This window comes from Ranitomeya variabilis, chromosome 2 (genome assembly GCF_051348905.1).
Source record: "Ranitomeya variabilis isolate aRanVar5 chromosome 2, aRanVar5.hap1, whole genome shotgun sequence".
NCBI classification, from domain to species: Eukaryota; Metazoa; Chordata; class Amphibia; order Anura; family Dendrobatidae; genus Ranitomeya; species Ranitomeya variabilis.
Window position 1 is genome coordinate 491,012,229 of NC_135233.1, and position 25,854 is coordinate 491,038,082.

At 43.6% G+C, this 25,854-nt stretch overlaps 1 protein-coding gene across 14 annotated transcripts in view; it reads left to right on the forward strand.

Moving 5' to 3' along the window:
* SYT7 (synaptotagmin 7) overlaps nucleotides 1–25,854 on the forward strand; it is a 771,057-nt gene that overhangs the window by 537,776 nt on the left and 207,427 nt on the right. For 5 of the 14 annotated variants that reach the window (XM_077287911.1, XM_077287907.1, XM_077287908.1 and 2 more), the window contains exons 4-5: nucleotides 18,565–18,696; nucleotides 19,312–19,527. The exons of 5 other annotated variants lie outside the window; for them this stretch is intronic. In XM_077287911.1, the coding sequence (XP_077144026.1) occupies nucleotides 18,565–18,696; nucleotides 19,312–19,527 (348 nt within the window). Of the gene's footprint in view, nucleotides 1–10,257; nucleotides 10,347–18,564; nucleotides 18,697–19,311; nucleotides 19,528–25,854 lie in introns of those variants that run through there. 4 more of the 14 variants (XM_077287912.1, XM_077287913.1, XM_077287916.1 and 1 more) reach the window with 2 other exon arrangements.

The window sequence follows — 25,854 nt, forward strand, 5'->3', positions numbered from 1 at the left end:
ACAGAAGCTTGTACACCCAGCCCTAGCCCCTTTCTTCTGATTGGCGTTGTAGCCCAGACTGCCTCCTTACAGCAGAGCGCAGTGCAGCCATTTTTGCTAGTATTAAAGTTCTAAGAAGTCACAGGTCCATCAAGTTCAACCCTCTACTGTAACGTGTTAATCCAGAGGAAGTAAAAAAAAAACAATGGGGTAGATACTAATTTTCTCAAATTACTGGAAACACTCCCTCCCGACTCTACATATGATTCTCTGAATCAACGCCCCATCACAGAATCTAATGTCTAATGCCCATAACCTGTAATAATATATTTTCAAGTAAGACATCCAGGCGCTCCTTGAACTTGTTGAGTGAATCAACCATGACCGCGTATGCCGAGTACGGTCTTTTTCTTCATGTATAACCTAAACCAAAAACCTGCCCCACCGTCCCAAACCCCACCTTAAATAAAAACATAACTAATTATATTCCTTTGGATATTTTGGCCACAGCGGCCAACTTTTATTAACAAAAAATAACATAAACATTAATACAACAATACATATCAATTCGAGGGGAGGGTTCTTGGAGCTAAAAGATCTGGCAAAACCCCACAAAAGAAGAACGACCACCATATTACCCTCAGCCGTGAAAACCAGCTCGAGGGCACCGTACATCCCGTTCCGGGAAGAGAAAAAACCACCAACAGCTCCCAGGGTAAAACCCCGTCCAGAGCCCATACCAAAAAGCCAGATCAAACCCCACAACATTTTAAATTGCCTGTAATTATGTTCCAATTCCTTCCCCCAACCAATCAGCGTCAACTCCAAGAACCCCCACCCCCCCACCACAAAGCCACTGTGACAATAAACAAATCAAATATACAGAGAAATACCCGAAATTCCTCCTCAAACGCATGGAAAGTGTACGTCCAAACCTCCCTAAATTTATTTTTTTTTTTCTATGTATAACTTACATAAACATATTGATATACGAAAAAACCCACATGACTATTTCCCCCCCCCCCCCATAACAAACCCCGGTAACCAAGAGCAAAATAAAAGGGAGGGTGGGTGGGTCTTCTTCAGCCTGGATCAAGGTATGGAATGGCGGATTTCCCGCACTTTTCCAACCACCTCCCCCTATAGCTCCTCCCCCCCCCATGTTATCCTCCTATCCCAAAGCAGGCATTATTTAAAACCGACCGGCTCAACGCAGTCATGGGGGCCTCCGTCCAGCTGCGCCCTACTCCTGCCCCCATCTTGACCGCGTATGCCGAGTACGGTCTTTTTCTTCATGTATAACCTAAACCAAAAACCTGCCCCACCGTCCCAAACCCCACCTTAAATAAAAACATAACTAATTATATTCCTTTGGATATTTTGGCCACAGCGGCCAACTTTTATTAACAAAAAATAACATAAACATTAATACAACAATACATATCAATTCGAGGGGAGGGTTCTTGGAGCTAAAAGATCTGGCAAAACCCCACAAAAGAAGAACGACCACCATATTACCCTCAGCCGTGAAAACCAGCTCGAGGGCACCGTACATCCCGTTCCGGGAAGAGAAAAAACCACCAACAGCTCCCAGGGTAAAACCCCGTCCAGAGCCCATACCAAAAAGCCAGATCAAACCCCACAACATTTTAAATTGCCTGTAATTATGTTCCAATTCCTTCCCCCAACCAATCAGCGTCAACTCCAAGAACCCCCACCCCCCCACCACACACGAACAGCCCTGACCACCTCAGGCTCGTGAGTGCCCCAACACCACCAACGCCCTTTCAACCCCTTCTTGTAATGCCAAAGTCCACAAATCAATTCCAATTGCATTTAAATGAACTCCATCCTCCAACCAGTAGTTACCCACCCCCGACTCCAAATCAAAATGCCTGACGCTAATACCCCCATTTCTGGAAACGAAACCCGAAACTGCCCTATTCAACTTGACCCTAGCTCTGTTAATACCCTTCAAAGATCTCGCCACTCTCCACCGCTTCCTAGGCACAATATCGGACCACACGATCAACACACCAGGAAATGATACCTGCAACCGCAAAAAATCAAACCGTATGTCCCTGATCAACTCTCTGACAGGCCGTACTCCCAAATCGTTCCCCCCCAAATGCATAATCAAAATGTCAGGCTGTCTATCTAAACGAACAGCCTTGGAAAATTCAGCAAGGGCCCTGCTCCAAACCATCCCCCTGTATCCCAACCACCGAATGACCACTTGACTCCTACTAAAACCCAACTGCCTACCGTCCGGCCTGACCTCGGCCCGCCGAGCCCCCCAGTGAACGAACGAATGTCCGAAGATCCAGGCTAAATAGGGGGAACCACCTGCAACAAGATACACGAAGAAAAAACACTGGAATCAAATACAAAATCGTAAGAAAAAACACCACCTGAAATTAATGACGAACGTAACTTAAGTAACGATCCGAAGTCCACCTGCCAATTCGCCGTATGTCCTCCGCGCCCAAACCCAAACTATCAGCTTCCGAAGCCGCCCCAATACGAAATGAATGCGACCCGAACAAATCTGGAGAAAGGCCCAACTCCCGCAAACTACGTTTTAACACCGCAATAAACTGAAAGCGTGATAGAAATGACCCCTCTGCATGACACAACAAGGGGCCTGCTCTGCCTGACCACAATCGCCAGTATGCCTCCAAACATCCCCTAGGGCACATCAAAGACCCGTTAACCGTCCCCAATACCACACGTTGTCCTCTCCCCAACTGGTCAGTCTTCGAACGCCGAATCCAAAAAACGATACCCCCCGTCCAAACTTCCACATCCTCTGCCAACAAACCCCCAGCCCTGACCCTGGAGCTTGACACCAGCTCCCCAACCCGCATTGCCCCAAAAAATGCTAACGAAAAAGCAAGTCGAAACAACGCCAACTCAAAATTAGAACCACAAATAAACTCCAATACGCCGCCCAGCCGTTCCAAAAGGCTAAACGAAATGGGGCGGCGCCGATCAATCGTCTGATTACCTCTCCTAAAACCCCTAAGCGCCTGTCTAACCAAAAAATGTTTCGTGACATCCACCAACCCTTGCAACTTAAAAGCAAATGCCAATCCAGCGACGAATTTATTTACTTTAGAAATCGACCAACCTACCTCTTGGCTCTTTCTTGGGCACTACCCCCAAAGGGGAAACAACCATCCCTTCCATCGGCGGGTGCGCAAATGGCCCCGACATCCTACCTAACTCCACTTCTTTCTTGAGTTTAACATCAACAACCTCGGCATGCAACATTGCCGACCGCAAATTCTTAATCGAAAAAGGAACCTCGTGACTCGGGGGAGGAATCCTAAAACCATCCACAAAACCATTAAAAATAATTCCCGCCTTCACCTGATCGGGGTACCTATTTAGAAAGGGGGCCATCTCGTGAAGCCTTACCGGGCTCACCCCCTTGACCGGCACCCAAAGCTGGCTTTCCTTTCCCTTTCTTGAAACATTTTGAAGCCCCATGGGAGCTTCCGTTACAGTGGGAACACACATGCTTAAACTTACAGGTATTCCCGTATTTACACTGGCCGTCATTAAACTGCCAGCATGTTCCGGACTTCTCCTTTGTTCCCTGAGTACCCTGACTACCGCTTCCATGTCCCGCCTGCTGGTTGCCACTACCTCCAGCCCCGTGAAAGGACTGCCCGTGTCTAGCTGGAGCCATAACCTTCAGCCAAAGGCCTATATCCTTCTGGTCCCACCTAATCTCCGGCCTCACCGCCTTTCTCTGCCTAAACTGCTCATCATACCGCAGCCACGTCTGACCGCCATATGTACGATGAGCCTCCCCAATCGAATCTAAGTAGCAAAACAATCCCGAGCAGTTCTCGGGCGCCTTCTCCCCCACCACGCTCGCCAATATTGCAAATGCCTGCAACCAATTCAAAAATGTCTGCGGAATTAACCGCCACCTCCGTTTTTCCTCCTCCTCCTTCTTGCTATCGTCTTTTTTTCCCTTATCTAAGTTAAACTTCTCCAGAGGGAGCAGGGAAAAAATTTCCACATACTCATCCCGCCAAATCTTCTCTTTTACCTCCTTCTTCAAATGCGCTCCCAGCGGTCCCTCGAAACACACATAAACTTCCCCTTTCGCTCTATCGTCTAATTTAACCGTATCGCCTTTTTCCTTTTCCGTCTGAACCGAAACCGATACACCTGATGATGCTACCTCCAACACCCGACTAGGGCTTAACAATCCACTCCCCGACGGGAGTTCCGCCCCTCGCCCGGATATCCACGCCTCAACCGGTGATGTAGCAACCCCAGTCGCAGCCCCCACATCTAGTCTACGCAAAATTTGCGACACACCTTGCAACAAATCTTGCAGGCCTGGCACCTCCGCCACCCGGCCCCCCCTATCCTCCTGCAACCCAGCCCCTGTGGGCGACAAACCAGACATAGAATCATACTCACACCGCTGCGCGGGTGCTGTGTCCCCGCCAGCCGGACCTCCGGATCCCTGTCGCTCCGTCCCTCCGTGACGATCGCTGCCGCTCGCCGACACCTCCTCTCTGCGTCGCTGCCCCAGGCCCGCGCCCCTGGCGTCCTCGTCACCAGGGGGGACCCGAGCGTGTTGGAATCGCTGCTCCGCTAGGACTCTCTGCCCCAGGCCCGCGCCCCTGGCCTCCTCGTCACCAGGGGGGACCCGAGCGTGCTGGGATCGCTGCTCCGCCAGGACTCTCTGCCCCAGGCCCGCGCCCCTGGCCTCCTCGTCACCAGGGGGGACCCGAGCGTGATGAAGCTGCTGGGCCGACCCGCTCCTCTGTCCGCGGCCAGTATCCCCGGCTGCCCCGCCGCTGGACGGGTTCCGGGTACGCGTTGTTCTGTCTTCAGGAGACCTCCTAGGTGACCGCGACCGATCCTGTTCCGCAAGCCCGGGCGAGCCAGCCCGGCCGTACAAGCTTCTTAACTCCCGTGCAGGCAGCTCGACATTGCTGCCTGCTCCTCCATCTTCACTGCGCCGTGCCCTGGTTACAGGCAGCTGAGGGGCTCCCTGCTGCTGCCTGCTTGTAACTTGTGCCCTTCTGGAACCGATCCCAGCAGGCACCCCGGAGGGAGCTGCGCTGGGGGTGCCTGCCGCAAGTGAAGGGGCCGCATTCCTCGTCGCCGCTGCGGACCGTCCTCGCTGTGCGCCTCTTCTTCCCGCTGCTGTTAAACGCCTGGGCGCCGGGGGCCTGCTGGAAACAGGGGGAGCGGCGGCTGCGCGCTGTCTGGATCGCGCAGGCCGCACTTCCGGTCCGGCGCTCCCAGCAGCAGCAGCATCGATGACCTGGTCCTGACGCCGGGTGCCTGCAGGCCGGGTGGGTGGATTCCTGCCGGAGCGGGAGCGCTGAGTGGGGGTAGCGCTGCTGGACTCACCACCCGCAGGGTCCCTGGAGGGGCTCCGGAGCCTGCGCCTGCCACGTGCAGCCACTTCGGGCGAAAGTCTCTCTGGGGGCCTGGTCCTCCTGCCCCTTGCGCTCACACTGGATCCCGCTGCCGCTCCCAGGATAGATGACAGCTGGTCTTCAAGCCAGCCTCCCCTCCTGGACCGGGCAATCTCCTGAAGCCGGGACATCATTGCCTCCGCAGACTCCATCGGGTGCGTCTTCTTCAGCCTGGATCAAGGTATGGAATGGCGGATTTCCCGCACTTTTCCAACCACCTCCCCCTATAGCTCCTCCCCCCCCATGTTATCCTCCTATCCCAAAGCAGGCATTATTTAAAACCGACCGGCTCAACGCAGTCATGGGGGGCCTCCGTCCAGCTGCGCCCTACTCCTGCCCCCATCTTTAAACACATCACGTGGCAGAGAGTTCCATAATCTCACTGCTCATACCATAAAGAATCTGCAGCTGTGGTGATTAAACCTTATTTCCTCTAGATGAAGAGGATGCTGCTTTTCCATCATTGATTAGATTAGAAAGATCTTTATACTCCCATCATATTGTAATAAGATCGCCTCTAAGGGTATGTGCACACGTCCGGATTTCTTGCAGAAATTTCCTGAAGAAAACCGGAAATTTTCTGCAAGAAATCCGCATTTTTTTTTTGCATTTTTTTTCCGTTTTTTTCGCGTTTTTTTTAGCATTCTGCAAGCGTAATTAGCTTGCAGAATGCTAAAGTTTTCCAAGCGATCTGTAGCATCGCTTGGAAAACTAACTGACAAGTTGGTCACACTTGTCAAACATACTGTTTGACAAGTGTGACCAACTTTTTACTATAGATGCAGCCTATGCAGCATCTATAGTAAAAGATAGAATGTTTAAAAAAAATTAAAAAAATGGTTATACTCATCCAGACATCTCCTCAGCGGCGTCCGTTCCTCTTTCTATAGCTGGTCTGTGCGCACAGGACCTTCCGTGACGTCACGGTCACGTGAGCGGTCACATGACCGCTCACGACCAATCACAAGACAGTGACGTCATCACAGGTCCTTCACCGCACAGCAGCTATAGGAACCGAAGCGGCAGCATGCAGCAGTGAGAGGCAGGAACACTGCGGGGGACATCGAAGGTGAGTATAGGACTATTTTTTATTTTAATTCTTTTATTTTTGACCAATTATATGGTGCCCAGTGCGTGGAGGAGAGTCTCCTCTCCTCCACCCTGGGTACCAACCGCACATAATCTGCTTACTTCCCGCATGGTGGGCACAGCCCCGTGCGGGAAGTAAGCAGATCAATGGACTCCTAGGTGTGCGGAATCCCCGCAATTCCGCATTTTTAATGAACATGTTGCTTTTTTTTCCGCGATGCAATTTTTTCGCGGAAAAAATCGCAACATTTGCACAAAAAATGCGGAATACACTGTAAATAATAGGAGGCATATGTTAGCGTTTTTTTCGCGTTTTTATCACGTTTTTATAGCGAAAAAACGCGAAAAAAACGCTAAAAATCCTGAACGTATGCACATGGCCTAAGCCTTCATTTTTCCATGCTGAATAACCCCAAGTTTGATGACCTGTCCTGATACTACAGTCTACCCATTCCCTTAATAACCTTGGTCACTCTTTTCTGCACCCACTTAAGATCAGCTTCTTATACACTGTATATAGTATTCTAAGTGTGGCCGCACTAGTGTCTTGTATGGAGGCAAAACTATGTTCTTGTCATGAGCATCTCTGCCTCTTTTAATGCAACTCTTGAATGTATTGGCCTTTGCAGCAGCCGCCTGACACTGATCACTAAAGTTGAATTTGCTCTCCATCAATAGTCTCATTTTTACTGAGTCTTTTAGCCAGGGTTTTGTCATTTGCTACATAATTATACATTTTCATTTACTCTGCCCAGTCGCATGTCCTTACATTTATCTACTTGCAGTTCAATAGTCATTTCTCAGCCTAAGCCTCCAGCTTCCCCAAATCCCTCTGTAATATAAAATTATCATCTCCTGTGTTGATCACCTTGCAGAGTTTAGTATCATCTGCATATTGATGTTTTTCTCTCTCTGCCCTTTACAAGGTCATTAGTACATATGTTAAAAAGAAGAAGGCCCAAAACTGACCCCTGTGGCCAAATCTGAGCATATTCATTTAATAATCACACTCCTTTTATTACTGATCCAGTTGTTAACCCAATAATATATTTTCCTCTGCTTCCATTGTTCACATTTTATGTACCAAACTTTTATGTGGCACTGTATCGAATGTCTTTGAAAAGTGCAAATAGACAACATCCATGTCGTTACCCTGGTCCAGTGTCACCTCCTCGTAGAAGCTGATCAGATTAGTTTGACAGGTCCAATCCCTCATAAACGAACGCTGATGCTGTGTTTGGAGGTTATTTTTATTGTGAATCTCCACGACAGCATCTCTCACAAAAACCGTCCAAGACTTTGCCAACAAAAAAGGGGAAACTTACCAACATAAAGTTTCTGGGCTCATTTTTTAACCACTTTTCACTTTTTCTTTTTCTTTCAATCGTTACCAGAATCATAAAATGGTTGTCCGGGCTTGGGACTTTGTGTGACTACAGACTAGTGAATCCTCACAGCATTTTGTGCTGTGTTATATATGCTCTATAGTGAGATTAGAACTATAGGAGCAGACTCAGTCATTACATGTTTCACACTGGTAACACCCCTTACATTTAAAATAAGCTCTGGAGGCAGAATCTTACAGAGATCTATGTCCAGCCCATAGATCTTAACAGCTCATTTATATTTATATTTTCATTTATTACTAAAAAAAAATGTGGCTTATGCCCTTTCTGCTTTACATGCACTGTTTCTTTTTTCCGTACTGTTTATTTTACTATTATCCCCTCTGTGCGTTATATACACTTTTTTCATACAGTTTTTTTTTTTACTATTATGCCCTCTCTTCTTTACATGAACTCTTTCTTTTTTTCATACTGTTTTTTTTTACTTTTCTCCCCTCTCTACATTACATACACTCTCTTTATTGTTTTCATACTGTTTACTTTACTATTATCCCCTCTCTGCTTTACATACACTCTCTCTTTTTTCATACTGTTTATGTTACTATTATCCCCTTTCTACATTACATACACTCTTTTTCATACTGTTTATTTTACTATCATGCCCTCCCTGCTTTACATACTCTTTATTGTTTTCATACTGTTTATTTTACTATTATCCCCTCTCTACATTACATACACTCTCTTTCATACTGCTTATTTTACTATTATCCCCTCTCTGCATTACATGCACTCTCTCTTTTGCTCATACTGTTTATTTTACTATCATGCCCTCTCTGCTTTATATACACTCTCTCTTTTTTCATACTGTTTATGTTACTATTATCCCCTCTCTGCATTACATACTCTCTCTTTCATACTGTTTATGTTACTATTATGCCCTCTCTGCTTTACATACACTCTCTTTCATACTGTTTATGTTACTATCATGCCCTCTCTGCATTACATACTTTCTCTTTCATACTGTTTATGTTACTATTATGCCCTCTCTACATTACATACTCTCTCTTTCATACTGTTTGTTACTATTCTCCCCTCTCTACATTACATACTTTCTCTTTCATACTGTTTATGTTACTATCATGCCCTCTCTACATTAGATACACTCTCATACTGTTTATGTTACTATTCTCTCCTCTCTACATTACATACTTTCTCTTTCATACTGTTTATGTTACTATTATCTCCTCTCTACATTACATACACTCTTTCATACTGCTTATTTTACTATTCTCCCCTCTCTGCATTACATACTTTCTCTTTCATACTGTTTATGTTACTATTCTCCCCTCTCTACATTACATACTCTCTTTTTCATACTGTTTATGTTACTATTATCCCCTCTCTACATTACATACTCTCTTTTTCATACTGTTTATGTTACTATTATCCCCTCTCTACATTACATACTCTCTCTTTCATACTGCTTATTTTACTATTATCCCCTCTCTACATTACATACTTTCTCTTTCATACTGTTTATGTTACTATTATCCCCTCTCTACATTACATACTCTCTCTTTCATACTGCTTATTTTACTATTATCTCCTCTCTACATTACATACATTCTTTCATACTGTTTATGTTACTATTCTCCCCTCTCTACATTACATACACTCTTTCATACTGATTATTTTACTATTATCCCCTCTCTGCATTACATACTTTCTCTTTCATACTGTTTATGTTACTATCATGCCCTCTCTGCATTACATGCACTCTCTCGCTATTGTTTTCATAGTGTTACATAGAGACACAGCAATGATTGTGGAAGAACAATCCTTCCAGTCCCAATTACTCTATGATATTTAGTGTCTTCATTACTGTGAGACTGTGTTACGTAGACTTCATACACTTGCTGTAAAACCAGCTCTGGATTATGATATTACAGAGACTTCAGAGTTAATTTATATAACACGATTATTTTTTTTATTCTCACAACAGATAGAGTGCGATGTTATCGCTGACACAAGACATTTTATTTTTTCTCCTGCGCAGTGACGCATTTGTTTTGCCACGAGCTTCATTACATACGGCTATTTTGGGTACAAATGGCTGCCCTCAGACACAGCAGATCAGCACGGTTTAATATCAATATTAATTGCTCCTGAGATTCCTGACCAGCTGCATGCGAGAGCCTTCCATCTGCAGCTGGCGGAGGACTGTGGGCACTCGCTGGTTAATATGTTTGCTCTAATTTAGTCGTGCATCCTACGGTACCAGTGCCATCCACACAATGCTACATAGAGGAGTTAAACATGGTGATTATGGGGTAATGACTTCCTGGGTGATGTGCAAGCCTCTCCTCACAAAACCGAGGGGACAGTTTGCGACACAAGCAATATAGAGTCACAACAGCTCAGGGCCACTGAGAGAATCATTCTGCCCAGTAATGGCTCTCAGCACCAGTATATCAAGGTAATAGCGAACCTACTTTCTTCTGGATTGATTGGCTGGATAATTATGTGATTGGTTGGCTGGATAATTATGTGATTGGTTGGCTGGATAATTATGTGATTGGTTGGATGATTTCTTATTTATTTATTTTATAAATATTTGTGTGTGTTGTATTTTATCCTAATATTTCTTATTTAATCTATTTATTTATGTAAACACGTAATATTCTCAGGCTATTTCTTCCTTCTATACATTCCCTCTCGACAGCAATGCTTGATTTAAGGTGCTACTTCGTCTTCCTCGCCCGCTCTCCTTTTCTTCCTACACTTTCTTATATATACGTAGAGATTGCGTGCAATCTGTTTCTTGAGACCGAGCTGTCATTGATGGTGCGGGATTGTGACTGCAGGACCCGTAATTTGCTCATTATAGATTATGTGACACCATTCTCTCCCCATTTGAGTAGATCTCTATAGAAGAGAAGAGCATCATTCTTTATAGCTGTAGAAAACCCAGTGCACTACTTTATATAATGCCCTCCTGCGATAGGGAATATTACGGTAAAATGAATTTATTCTCATAGGCTATACATAAGCTTTTCCTCATCTGTCCGCCTAAATCACTATTTTCGGCTGTGACTTAGTCTTGAAAGCCATCATTTTCTTCCGATTTTGAGAATAATGTATTTTACGACCATAGTTTAGGGGCTACCTGAGCAGGAGTCAGTAGACCTCTCATGTCTCAATAAGGAAGCCCACCTTAGATGAGAATATCCTTTTATTCTGATCATTAATGAAAGATAGTTTACTGCGAGGCACATTGCTCGAAACAGTCCTGAATATTCAGTTACGATCAAACATGTTGTAACTGGTTAAATAGATGCTGGGATAATGTAATCATATTGTGCTTGGATGAAATAACAAAGTAACACATCTTTTATTGTTTTCCAAAAACTATATCTAGTAAGGACGCGGCTGGTAGTTCTTCACTCAGAAGGTTATGAAAGAGACATTTTGCGACATTTTTCGACATTTCCTCTGGGCTAAAAAGATACAGCTTTCTGGGGACTAGGGAGAATTCTGGCACCATGCCCTGCCAGATGTATCAGCATCCATCCACAGAAGTTGCTTTAAATCTAATTGAAAGTTGTTAGCTTTTATAAAGGCGGCAATGCTTCTCTGCCTGATGTGTAATTCTTGGATATTATTAAGTAATTTAATCAAACACTCACATACATAGCTATGTAAATGAAATTGATGATAGAATATGTAGCGTGTGAGCCTGCACAGAAATGTTGAAACCTAAAGTAATAGCAAACACTCCCAGCACACACAGAATCCTATTCTAAACTTCTTTAATCTCTTAAAAATACATAAGCCTTATGATCTGCCAAAATGGTATAGTTGTTCATTTGCTTCTTATATGCAAAGTTAAGCAATTTTATAAACAGTTATCATTAAAATCTATTTAGTGCTTTTTTTTTAAAAAAAATGTAACAAATCTGCAACAGCTTCCGCTCATGGGTCTGATAGCTCTTTCTGCTCTCCCTTCTCTCAATGTTAGAGATAGCAGCAGGGAGGAGATTGTACTAAGATCTGCATTGTGAGATGAGAGAAAGTATCTCAAGGAGGACAGAGAAAACAAGCTACAGAAATGGAGAATTACACAGAGAGGAATAAGCTGTGTCAATACATGGCAGCAAGTGAAGATACACCCAGAGCTCACATCCAGCCTATATTACTAGGAGAGGCATTCCCATAGGAGAAAAAATAAAAAAACTTTGATCAGGCTGCAAATTGGAATTCAGAAGGCAGATTGGAGACAGAAATGCAGCACACATAATAATGCACATCTCACAGTTACATGATTATGATTAATGATCTCACTCGTGGCAGGATTGTAGATCTATCAGGAGAGTATCCATCGTGGATAGAATACAGAAAGTGTAGAGTTTGGTTGTGAGCGATGATCAGGAAAAGGTCAAGACAAGTAGTGGACAGAGTCAAGAACACAGGCTAGATCTATACCGAAATGGTGCAAGAGCAAACACCTCTACTATGTCTTCTCAGGAATGCAGACAACCGTATAAATTAGGCTCAGAGTGATGGGGACAGGTCGTTAAAAGCTTGGGGACTTTGGCATTGGCTGGGTGATAGGCTCACCTTGACTTGCGGTGGGATTTGACACAAGTGCATATCTCAAAGCCAAAGAGGAGCAATAAACAAACAGCGTGGCAACCAGAAGAACACTGGGCACTCGAAGAGTGTCATATCTTGACACTCTGTATCAACCCTACAGTCAAAATAGAAAGAACTGAATGGACATGTTGTTTTTAGCCTCAATATGTATGTAATTTTTGGAAGTGGAAGATCCTTGGCCATCTCCTTGCTTAGGTATGGGGTTGGCTCTAACTAAAGGTTAGAACCACAGTGTGAAGAATAGGTTAGTTGGGCATCTTTAGTGTGATGAGTGATATCCTTCACCACTGTGATTTCCACATTACCTTACTACATTATTGTACAAATACATTATTATTGTTACGTCCAAGGACATCAGGCACCAGTCTCACAGTTGGGATTAACGAGGCTCTCGTAGGGCTTTTAATCAGTTCACATGATTGTTTCATAGATGTCTATGGTAATAAAGCATAGTTAATGCAAAACACGTGGGTTAACTGCATATGGGAACAGACGCCAAATTGATGCAAGAAGAAATATCCTCGTATTAATGGTAGAAGAGATCTGTCAGTGTCAAACACGCTACAGAACATTAATAGAATGATTGAATCCTGGGAAGGTGGGAATCTTTCTATAGCCATGATAGTTAAAAGAGGTTGCAATGACTGCAAGGTTCCAGGCATTCATCCTGACCAGACAAAGATGGCAGTGCAGAAATCACGGTGTGTCCTATTTTTTGTGTGAAATATCCATGTAACCGCGAAATGCTCTCAGCTGGACTGCAAAGATATTTTATAAAAGGGTTGGGTAAATACTGATCTCTCCTTTCTCCTAATGGAATTGGCAGGGAATTGATGGGTTTATGTGAGTTACATTAACAAATATCTCTACAGAATTTTCAGTAATAGTTGTTTAGGACAGGGTGAAATAAAATAGAAAAGCTTTCTAATTCAACCGCTCGTGAAGAGCCTCTTTGACTTGGTAATGAAATAGGCACACAGCTTTTTCGAGTTGAGCTGGCTTTTCATCTGCCTTTGGAAGACCCTTAGAGAGTGGGACCCACAAGAGAAATTGGCAGATTAATTATGGTACAGAACAGGAAAATGTCCAAAGGGAGCCTTTGAACTTCTGGTTGAATTTTGTGCAGTACCAATTGACATCAAAAGCCTCGGCAAAGTGTAATCCTGACAGGACTGAGAAGAAGGATCAGAACTGGTCTGTAGTCATATCTAATTATCTCCAGAGCCACATACTAAATGTGCGGCACATTCTGGTTCTTCAGAGCAAAGGTCCGCCTAACAACGACTCCGAGCTCTCTGCTTAAATCCTGGCAGAAGAAAGGGATGAAGATCTAATATCTGAGTCCAATACTGTAGAGAGCACACCTTTGGCCTCACATGTGGGTGACAACTGACAGTCTGGTGTCAATATTAGTGACATTTGTAGAACAGGACAGCTCGCACTGCATGCCTCGAGAGCATATTGCTTTATGGAAAAGCTCTTGTATGTCTTACAGGAGTTTAGATTACTGCGTAGTGCAAGCATGGCAAAATTCTTGTCTTTTCTATGCCAGGAAACTGGCATATAACTTTTATTAAATCTGCATGCATTGCTCATCCACCATGTCCTTCTGTAATCTAAGCAATGGGAAAAAATTTATTACAACATGCAGTTTTTTTTGTCTTTGAGCATGGCTTTTTGAAAAACCTAAATGTATATAAATTACCATACCTGAATCAGGCGCTTGGTTCCTACAGAGTCATTTAGCCTATCAATATATTTATGGAGTATGGGAAGAAAATATACCTAGGCAGATACAAACCCAGGACCATAAAACTTGAAATCAACCATAACACCTCCTGAGCTGCCCAAATTGGGCAAAATGTTATCACAAAAAAAGGTGACGGCTCTAATTTGGCTTAATTCTTGTATGACATAAAATCCATATTATACATGTAGTGAGCCAGTGGAAGAAGGGAAATCAACAGCCCACATATCTCTGCTGTACAAATGCCGCACATTAATTATAACTTTTCTAACTTCGTTAAGTGCGAGCAATGCCGGAGCAATTACATTTTTCTTTACTTAGATTCTCCCAATTTCAGCTCTTAGGCATCTTGTAATGCTTCTGCCAGGATTCCATGGTCATTCATTGTTGCCCAATATACACATCACGGTTCACATACTGGCACTATAAAATTCAGTGATGATGGACAGGGATTAAAGGCTTTCATATGGCAGACGCTTATCTTTAAAGTAAAGTTTTACATGGGGTAGGGTTGACCATCTTCACAAAATTAGTACGCTGTAAGGATCCTGTAATGTAAAGGTGTTCGAGATTTTCTTTTCTAGTGTTGAACATTGCACAAGAAATTGCACAAATTAGCATTATAAACTGGGCTGATTATTATATAGAAGTGTTGCATTATAGACCAGAGGGGTCGTGCACATGCTGAACAGTATACTGGATCCTGTATGGCAGTGTGTGTAGGCTTTAGGATGCGATTCCGGCTCCTTAATTAGGCTGCGACTGTGGGGCTCTTGAGACATCATTTGTATAGATGTGTCTATGTACCAGTACTCACACAAAGTGATTTAATCTGATAGCTAAACTCTAATGCAGAGGCATGTATGAAGATTCCTGAACAAGTTTTATTTTCAAGCTGAATTCTTACATTATGCACAAATACAGTAAGTAAAAAGACAATTCTGAACCAGAGCTGTGTATAGAGATGAGCCTTAGATGAATATGGCTAACGAACACTGACACAGGAGGAAGAAGGGAGGGGTTACTTAAATCAGACCTGGGCTACCGGGAGAGAGGGGTGCAAACTTCTGAAAGGCAAGCTTAATTGCATACCAGAATAACAACAACACAATGACAATACAATACTGTATGATTCCCAAGTTGTGGGGCATGACAGATCGTTTACTTCAGAGCCGTATAGCCTCCATGGGTGGCCATAAAGGCTCCATCAGAATCTGTGTGCATGGAGATATTCCATACTGGGTCCATTATTTCTGATGGATTTAAACAGAATTAATCAGAAAATGTCTGCGTATGTATTAATATGAGTAGAGATGTATAGGAAAGTACAATAGCATCTCAATGGCAACCCTATAACAACACCACCATAAAAAAATCATACTGCATTACAGACAAGGTCAAGGAGTTCTTATAAAGACCAGTCAGAAAGTGTCACACTGTGTAGGAACCCAGGAGATATTTGCAGATGACAATTTTTTGTGGGTTTCGGGGATTAACCCTAACTCAGATTTAGGGCTGATTCAGATGTCCTTGATAATCGGTCCGATGTCGGATCGCAATCCACGGGCCGGCCGCCGCACATCTCCTGATCCAAGTGTGACAGCTTTATAGAAATATATGACGGTATCACGCTCAGATCAGGAGATGTGCAGCCGGCCCGTGGATTGTGATCCTACATTGGACGGATTATCACAGACATCTGAAACAGCCCCGAGGCTGCATTCACACATCCGTGTGTTACCATCTGAGAAAAAGGAACCGTTTAGGTTTTTTATCTGCTATCATCCTAGTCACATGTTTTTTTCATCCGTTTTTTTTCACTAAAACAAGTAGATTATCTGAACTTTTTTATCCATTAACAGATGAAAATGGATGACACTCAGATCTTCCATGTAAGTGTTCCATGTCTCACCTGTTTTATATGGATGCACATAGACTTTAATGGCTTAGTCTGATTTGCAAAAGTAATGAGAATAGATCTGGAGACAATGATCTATTTTTAAAACTGGTGAGTGAATGGATCAGTGAAACTCTATGGGTCAGTTCTCTGTCCAATAAAAACAGACAGGACACAGATGTGTCACACTGATGTGTGCATGCAGACTTCCTAAAAGAACAGAAATATTCTTGGCATAGGATCTACTCCAGCTACTTTACTCCATAGCTGAAGAAAAATAATGTTAGTACTTTCCTAGCTGATGTGCAGCCTTCACTGAGATTCCATGTCATGGTAGTGCAGCTAATGCTGAAACCAATGTAGGTCCGGTATTGGTCCAGGACCAGCCACACACGCATCAGGGGACGCCCGGTTCATTATAGCAAGTTCAACTTTACTGGGCAGTTCAGATACAACAGTCTTTAACACGCAGTTTCGGACACAGCACCTTCCAGTTCCAGTATCATTAATGCAGTATATTTCAAGCCTCTGGTCACGTTCAGCTCGGACTATTCCTACACTCGATCCTCATGTCAGCCACAGGAATTGCCCATCCGGCCCCACAGCACTCGTGAAATTCCCTTGGTTTCCCTCATGTGGTTCCCCGTTCGACTTTGTCTGGGTGGAAGGGATCGAGACACACTCCTCAGTGCCTAGTTTGGGCCATAGACCCTGGATATTACAGGAAGGTCCACAGGAAATTTGGGATGACCTCATGCTGTCAGAATATGTTCTCCATGTGCTTTCAGCCCACTGCACTCTGAATCTGAACTTCACACTAACCTCACACTAACTCAAACTGACTAAACCAGGAATCCTACTAGTCCCCTCTCATGCTGGGCTGGTCACAAACATTTAACTGTATCTGTTCCTGCAGTTTGTTGCTGGGACGATCTATCCTTTCACCTACATTGCATTGCACTTGCATTACTTTCCTACATTAACACTATACTATCAATACTTATACTATACCTATCACTTATACACTAATAGGCCCACCACTGCCCATCTGCCCTAATGTTCCTACCCCTGAGCTGAGTGTACAGAGTTACCATAGGCACTTACAACACTATGCATTTTACATTATACCATCAAAACACAATAGAATCACATATCACATGTTAATATTCACACTACAATTGTTGTCTTCAGGGGAAGTTATATGACAGTCCCACCCTTACATAGACTGTCACAACCAAATCTATACATGCAATTTCCACAACTCTGGCCATTCATATCCTATGGGTGAACAATTCTATGAGAATTCTTTCAGATAATCAGCACTTACCTAGCAGTCACAAAGCGAGCGGTAGTAAACATCTCTTCGATAGGGTGTTATTTGGTGGCGCTCGCTCCTGATTTTCCAAGGTTGATTAATCGTGCGCACACTAATAACGAAGACCTCATTGTTTCCTCATCAATGAAACATAAGTATCCAACCGCAAACAAGCAATCGCCGAGGAGCAACTGATTAAGAAATTACACAAAAATATGAGTGGGTCGGCAGAGTTTGATTGTATCACACCTAAATCATCTTGTAGCCCATTATTCTGGGGTAAATCAGTGCGTAACGCTCGTCTTTTCTATTAAGCCCTCTGGGTTAGGGGATTTCTAATGACAATCCTTGAGATTACAGCATTTAGCGTTGTATTTAAGCAGGCAATTTGATGCGGAACGCCGGCTGATTCACTAGCCGCTTCTGAAAACCTTTTATTCTTGTCCTGATTTTACCGTAATTAAAGTAGCTTCTATTTATAGCGCCTGAGAAAATCCATTGAAAGGTTAGGGGACACGAGCAATCTGCAACTTTATAATGAACAGGAGGGTCAGTCACTGATCAGCTCTGATCTCCAATGACGCCTTATTTGTGACCCGCGGGTGCACTACGCCCTCTATTGTTGGCAGAAATGAAAGCGGCTTTTAACAGCCTCTTAATTTAAAGCACCTCTCTCTTCAGATTGTGAGTGCGAAGATCGTTGCACAGAGGAGTGTAATTAATTTGGGTTTGTGACAAGTAAAACGGGGGAGGGGGGACCGAAAGGAGTGGGAAGGGGTGACACTTCTGGGTGACATAATCAATGCATTCTCTTTCCCTCCCTCTCTTTCAGCTTTCAGGATCTGCTCTGCACCGCCAACTCAACCTTCCTATGTTAAATTCTTGCCTCCTCTCCTCTCCTCCAGAGTACCTGGATCCGTTAATTAACAAACAAACGTCTTTCTCTTCTCCATGTCTCTCCCGAACACTTTCAGACCACTATGTGACATTAACTCCCTTCCTCCTCGTTCGCTCCATACCAGGGATTCAGGCTTTTTTCTAGTATTTCTTTTTTTTGTTTTTCTCTTTTTCTGCCAATTTAGTGATCTAGACAAAGACTTTTGGAATAACAATGACAGCACAGCCCACCAGAAATGGAGCTCTTACCCTCCAAAGGAGTTTATCCTAAACATTTCACCTTACGCCCCCTATGGTGACCCAAGGCTGGCCCTCAAGTGAGTCTTTCTATTGGCTGGTATGGTCGTATGTAGTGAGTATGTACAACTCCCCAACTCCTCTCACACGCCTCCTCCCACCTTCTCCTCTAACCCTCGCTCCACTTCACCCCCATGGGCGGATAAGCCATGGAGACGAGCAACCCATCCTAGCTTCCTCTAACAGACGCACCTCCTATCTAGTCTCCCTTCGACCTCTACTCCTATTCCACCCAATGCCAGGAAGGGTTGCCCGTTAAAGCAGAGTGTGCTCTACATCCGCACTGTGTGGTCTGATTCACTAACGCGCCTCTTTCTTCCTGTGGCTGGCTAGCTGTCTGGTGCCTCTCCCGACAGATTTTCTCCATGTTAACCCTATGTTGTTTCTTGAGATGTGGAACTTTTTACCGTCATCATACCCAGGCTGCCGTCTTCCTCCCTCTTCTAACGAAAGATGATTTGGGTTATTTTTGTATATGTTGTATGATGCTATTGGTTTGCAGAGCTGACCTATCTCTCTTTCTCTCTTTTTTTTTTATCTGGTGTCTTTGTTTGTGTGTATATGTTTTTTCCGCCACTGTTTGTTTCTGTCTTCACATTTGCGTGTCCTTTCTTTGCACGTGGGCGTTTTTTCAGTGGCACAGTATTGTCTGGTAGTAAATCAGCTGCATGTGGCACCTCTGGTTTATTGGATAAAGATGGTCGGATGGGGGACAAGCAGTTTCGAAACGACAGCATGAAGATCAGTATGTCTTCCCAAAGCCATCACAGCGAACCAGGCCTGGGAAAACCAGGAAGAGGTCGTTGGCACACCGTTCAGAGTCACTTGGCATCCGGGAATCTCAGAACCAAGTGAGTGTTCAAGAAGTTCAACAACCAAAATTTCCTAAAAGCCACTTCAACAAGTGGACATCCCATCTTTCTTCTCCAAAAACTTCACTTTTAGGAGACATTTTACTAAAAGAAAACCCTTAGGTCATTCATACAATGCAATGGGCCTACCTGTTGTTCTTCTTCTCGTGACCAACACCAGTTACACCAGTAGGTCCAACAAAGTAGATGAAGAACATGTGTCCATAGAAATAGTAGTTGGATTTTTAAAACTTAAGAAAACATAATATTAAAAGAGAAATTATGCAAAGGATCCTGAGCTCCAGGCCAGTCCTGAAGCAAATATATATAATATAATAGTACTTTGTCTCCATATCCTTATTTTTCTGAGGTTTGTATGCAGAGAACATTTGTTTTGTACAGAAAACATTTATCATGGTGTCCACTCCTGTTTACTATTAATATGCTCTTGCAGATAGGATTAACTTTTAATATTATTTTGTTTTTTTATGAACATTTTATATTCAGATCATGGGTAAAGAGAATTCCCTACCTAAACTATATGTGTATAAAATTCAGATTTATAATGCAGGCTGAGATGAGGAGTGCCATGACCTGATTACTGTCAAAGTGATTGTTGGCCGCACATACTCCTCTTCTTAAAGTGAATCGGTTACCAGGTTATTCTATTTAATCTGAAAGCTGCATAATGTTGGGACAAAGACCCTCATTCCAGGGATTTGTCACTTGTTTAACAGCTTTAATAGTAGTTTCAATATGATCAGTGTTTTATCAGCAGGAGATTATCACTGCTGGACTAGGTGTCCCAGGCAAGCCAGTCCATCTAATCTGTGTAACCCCGCCCCCACCACTGATTGGCAGCTTGCGCAGTGTACACAAGAAGCTGCCAATCTGTGGTGTGGGCGGGGCTATACAGATAGCAGCATTCTGAGCATTACTACATCTACAGCAGGCTCTCTGCCCGTATATCACGCTACTCTCAGATTCCATAGCAAACACTTGCTGACAGATTCCCTTTAGGGCTCGTTCACACTAGCCTATAAATCGGACAAGTGAAAAATGAGGAAAAAACATGAGGAAAAAATCGCAGTATGCTGTGATTAAACTCCGAAAAATCGCATGCCGTACGGTCCATCAGTGCGGCCTCTGATTTTACGGATACGTTGCAGTTTTGTATCATAGGGTCCTGTAAAAGATTAATAGCTGCTGAGCAAAAAAAAAGGGATTGTATACAGACAGCACACAAATGACAAGTGAGAAAAGAAATCATCCCCCTCTCCTGGATGAGAATGGGACCATTTTTGTATACGCCAGTGTGAATGCAGGCTTAAGCGGATTTCCAGAATTAAAAAAAAAAAATCACCTTTTTTTTTCCCAGAAACCACATTTTTCCTGTCCGTGGGCCATGTTTGGTATTGCAGCTAAACCAAATTTTCTTAATCTGTGATACTTTACACAGCCCATGGATAGACATTGTGCTGTTTTTAGGCCAAAAAATCTGATTTTTTTCTTAAAGGAAATTGTTAGGCAGCACAATGTTGCAACCAGCCCGTCGTAGTTAACATATGTTTGCAGCTCAAGACTGAATTAACACTAAGCTAAGATCAGAGAAGGGAAATAGCCAAATCAAACATTTAGCTGTTGCTGTCGCACTAATTGGATTTTTAGAAAAGGTAAATATAGGTGGAGAACCACTTTCAATGAAGTTGCAGGACAGATTTTACAAATCAAGGCAAGGAGAAACAATGTTTAGAGAATATAATCGTTTAAAGGAGTTATCCAAGATAAGAAAAGGTTCTGCTTCTTTTTTTTTTGGGCACAAATAGCGCCACTCTCGTCCATAGGCAGCACCGGGTACTGCAGCTCATTTCATTTGAGTAAATGAGGCTAAGCTACAATACCAGACAAAGATCATGGACAAAAGTGATGCAGACTTTTTTTTTTCATTCCATTTAACCCATGCATTTCCAAAATTTGCATTTGAGTTTGCATATAGCATGCTGTTCATTGGCTACGATGTGGATAAAATCACTGACTAGTCTGCAGCATTGGAGGCAAGCGGAGGCTACTCAGAGAGGTTAGATGACAATTGAATTTAGCCAATAAAGGCCAAATAATTCTGGCACCAACGTGTATAAATTCCATCAGATGGGGCAGCCTCTGATCAGTATGCCAATATATCTAACACCGTGTTGTCAGCATGCAAAGGCCGAAATCAATGAAATTTGTACATTCTGGTTCCAAACCTCTCGAGGCTAATGCTTCTCATCGAGGCAGCGCTGCTGTGTGATTTTTTTATTTTTACTGCCACGGGCGATTATAGTGGTTCCATACCAGGGAGACATAAAACATGTCTGAGGATTGACAAGAATGCATTTTAATAGGATCAGTTGAACTAATTAACTAAAATGCAGAAATCATAATAATGACTAATCGTCGGCAGAGAATTGTTTGTGACTCTTCACAATGAGTTGGACTGGACTACTTACCATGTCTTCTCAAGGTTTACTTGTCACGTGCCAGTGGTGGGAACCATGTTTCCTTAAATTACAGACAATTAAAAGGATTGGCCTTGGTTTAGAAAAAAGAACATTTTCTACAGAGGCAGGATTCACTTAAAGGGATCATCTCACCATATAGAGAAAGCATATAGCAACACATGGAGTGTCTGGATGTCAATAGTACTCAGCCTCAGGAGCAGTGGCGCAACTTAAAGGGTTTTTTTGGGGACTTTTTAAAATTTTTCCTATTGGGCTAAGCGCATATCAGCTAACTACCTGCCTGTTCTGCCATATAACGATCTATCCAGATCAGAGCAGTCACAAACCACTCCTGCCGGCGATTCTCCTGCTTCCTGTGAGTTCATGTGATGGGTCTTTTGGGACTTTTTAAAATTGTGCCTATTGGATTAAGCACATATCGGTTAACTACCTGCCTGTTCCGCCATATAACGATCTATCCAGTTCAGCGCAGTCACAGACCACTCCTGCTGGCGATTCTCCTGCTTCCTGTGATGTCACGTCAACAAAGCAGTTCCTTCTCATCCACTCTGCTCTGTCAATGGGGCGTCACTGCTGATGCCATGTTGATTGGCAGCTGGCTCCCTATTGCGTTGGAATAAGTTGGCTGTCAATTAACCTAACGGCGGTGACGCCCTGTCTGCAGAGCAGAAGAGAAGGAACTGCTCTGTCCATGTGACTTCACAGGAAGCAGGAGAATCACAGGTAGGAGCGGTCCATGAGCATTTTGAGCTAAGAGAGATCGTTGCAGGGCAGCACAGGCATGTAATTAGCAACTATCTCTAAAAAAGTGCTTATCCCCATATGAACAATATAAAAAGTCCTGGATAACCCCTTTAAAACTCATGGGCCCCAATGTAAAATCTCCAACAGGGTCTTTAATAGTGTTGGTCTTTTCATATTGACCAAACAGACTAGATATGGGAGATTGATTTGAAAGACTCCAGTCCACTGGCCAGGTCTGTACTTTGTGAACCTTGGACGGAAGCCGGAAATGCCAGAAGTTACAGAGATTTGTTAGTCTCCCGTCCTGCGGTCCTGGAGTGCTGACTTGGCCAATGAACCAGGGTCATGCAAAAAAAAATTCCCATCTGTAAATAGAACCTTTTGGGCCACCAGAGGCTTAAGGTCTGGGTGCAACTGTAACCCCTGAAAACACAATTGTTTCACCCCGGCTCTCGATCTCTGCATGCCGCCATAGCTGTACACATGTACCGTGCCTGTATAATTGAGACAGTAATGAGTAACTGATTATCTCGAGAGGATACATTATATAATTAACGTTCTTAGACTATTACAATTTTATTGTGTGAACCATTTTCTGTGCCGAATGAGAACGTCACAGGGTGAGAAAGCGCTGTCCTCTTTCGCCCTGGCGATGTCATTACTTCAGGGTAAAGCCGACATCTGGTAACCAAGTCCCAGGATATGGACATGATGCATCTGGAGTGAATGACTTCTTTTTCCAATCAGCTCCTGCATCTTCCCACTTTCGAGCCTGTCTGCCCAGGTTGATTTGCCGTGTGTCACTGATTTGGATCCAATCTCACCGATTCTTTTTAGCCTGAAATTCTCGCAGATCCGTCCCCAGCACCGCTGATTGAAATGAGCACTTCTATCAAATTGGCATTTTGATGTAGACTCACATTGCAGAGAGTTTAGTTCAGACGTGCTGACATTTCAGGTCAAGAGCCGATTAATGTAGCATTTCTTTATTGAAACCTGTTGATGTTGGGTACAATAGGAGACTTTACTGGAAGGATTTATTTATGAGTCCGTGCAACGACGAGAATTCACTAGCATATCTAATTCCTGCTAGAAAAAATATATAAGCACTTAAGAAAGACTTGTCTCCAGGTCAAAAGTGGACAGTTTTTATTTTTTTTCCTCCTGCTGCCCAGAGTATTCCAGTTTTTGTTTCTTTAGAATCCGCCATACAATTCCAGAGATACGGGCCTTTTTCATTTAGTGCTACTTTTAACCACACAATTAGTGGGACTCCCACATTGATCTAACAGTTGAAGGGAATCTGTTAGATTTTTGCTATGTAATCTGAGAACAGCATGATGTAGGGGCAGAGACCCTGATTCTAGCGATGTGTCACTTACTGGGCTCTGTTTTGCTGTTTCAATACAATCTGTTTTATCAGCAGGAGATTATCACTACAGGACAAGTTGTCTCCTGCCTCCTAGTCCTCCTGCTTTGTATAACTCCACCCCCACCAGTGATTAGCAGCTTTCTGTTGCTATACAATGAACACAAAAAGCTGCCAATCATTGGTGTGGGTGGGGTTATACAGGGCTCAGCATTCCGAACTCTGCTAGATCTGCGGTAGAGAACTGTGATCCTATCACAACTTCTGCACCCAGTAAACTAAGTGATGCATCTCTGGAATCAGGGTCTCTGTCCCTACACCATGCTGCTGTCAGATTACATAGCAAAAACATGCAGGATGCACGATGCAAGTAAAAAGTGAATATACTTTTATAATGGTTGATTATTAGGAAAGCAAAGCCTACATAAAGGCTGACTAAAGTAGCAAGTTTGGAAACAATGGCAATATTAATTTATTGGATTTTATGTGTAACTTGACAAAAGCTGTAAGGCTAAGTTCACACAATGAGTAGGTAGACAGGTAACTGAGGTACTGGAAGCCATAGGCAGACAGACGTCTTGAAAACCATTGACAGCTTGCAGAGGTACTGAACTCCACAAGTAGACAGATAGCTGAGGGACTGGAAGCTAGAGGCAGCCATGAGATGTACTATAGACCGCAGACAGGTTGTTGAGATACCCAAGGCCACAGGCAGACAGGTAACGGGGGAAATGGAAGCTGCAGGCATATAGGAGACGTCCTGAATACCGTAGTCTGGTTGCAGAGATACTGAATGCTGCAGACAAGTAATTGAGGAACTGGAAGCCACAGGCAGACAGATGTTCTGAATACCGTAGTCTGGTTGCAGAGATACTAAATGCCGCAGGCAGACAGGTAACTTAAAAACTGGAAGCTGCAAGCAGAGAGAAGATGTTCTGAATACTGTTGTCTGGTTGCAAATATACTGAATGTCACAGGCAGACAGGTAACTGAGGAACTGGAAGCCACAGGCAGACAGCAGATGTTCTGAATACTGTAGTCTGGTTGCAGAGATACTGAATGCCGCAGGCAGACAGGTAACTGAAGAACTGGAAGCTGCAGGCAGACAGAAGACGTTCTGAATACTGTACTCTGGTTTCAAATATACTGAATGTCACAGGCAGACAGGTAACTGAGGAACTGGAAGCTGCAGGCAGACAGAAGACGTTCTGAATACTGTAGTCTAGTTGCAAATATACTGAATGTCACAGGCAGATAGGTAACTGAGGAACTGGAAGCCACAGGCAGACAGCGGGTGTTCTGAATACTGTAGTCTAGTTGCAGAGATACTGAATGCTGCAGGCAGACAGGTAACTGAGGAACTGGAAGCCACAAGCAGCCAAGAGACGTACTGGAGACCAGAGACAGGGAACTGTGCACAGGCAAACTAAAAGTTTTAATAACAAGACACAGATGTATGTCTTGGTAGACCTGATTAAGGCCTAGAAAGCTCAAAACATGGGAGCATGCTGGGCCACTTGCAAATGCTGACGTGGAGCACAAGAAAATTTGTTGGATCGGGATCTAGGGAGCAAACCCAGACCTGAAACAGATGTATACCAGAGAAATTCACATATTGCGGATTTCAAAAGTGCTCCAGGAGTCAGATTCTGTAGCATAAAAAATAATAATGGGGATGAGATTTGTATAATTACTATCCACTTTGCTGGAATG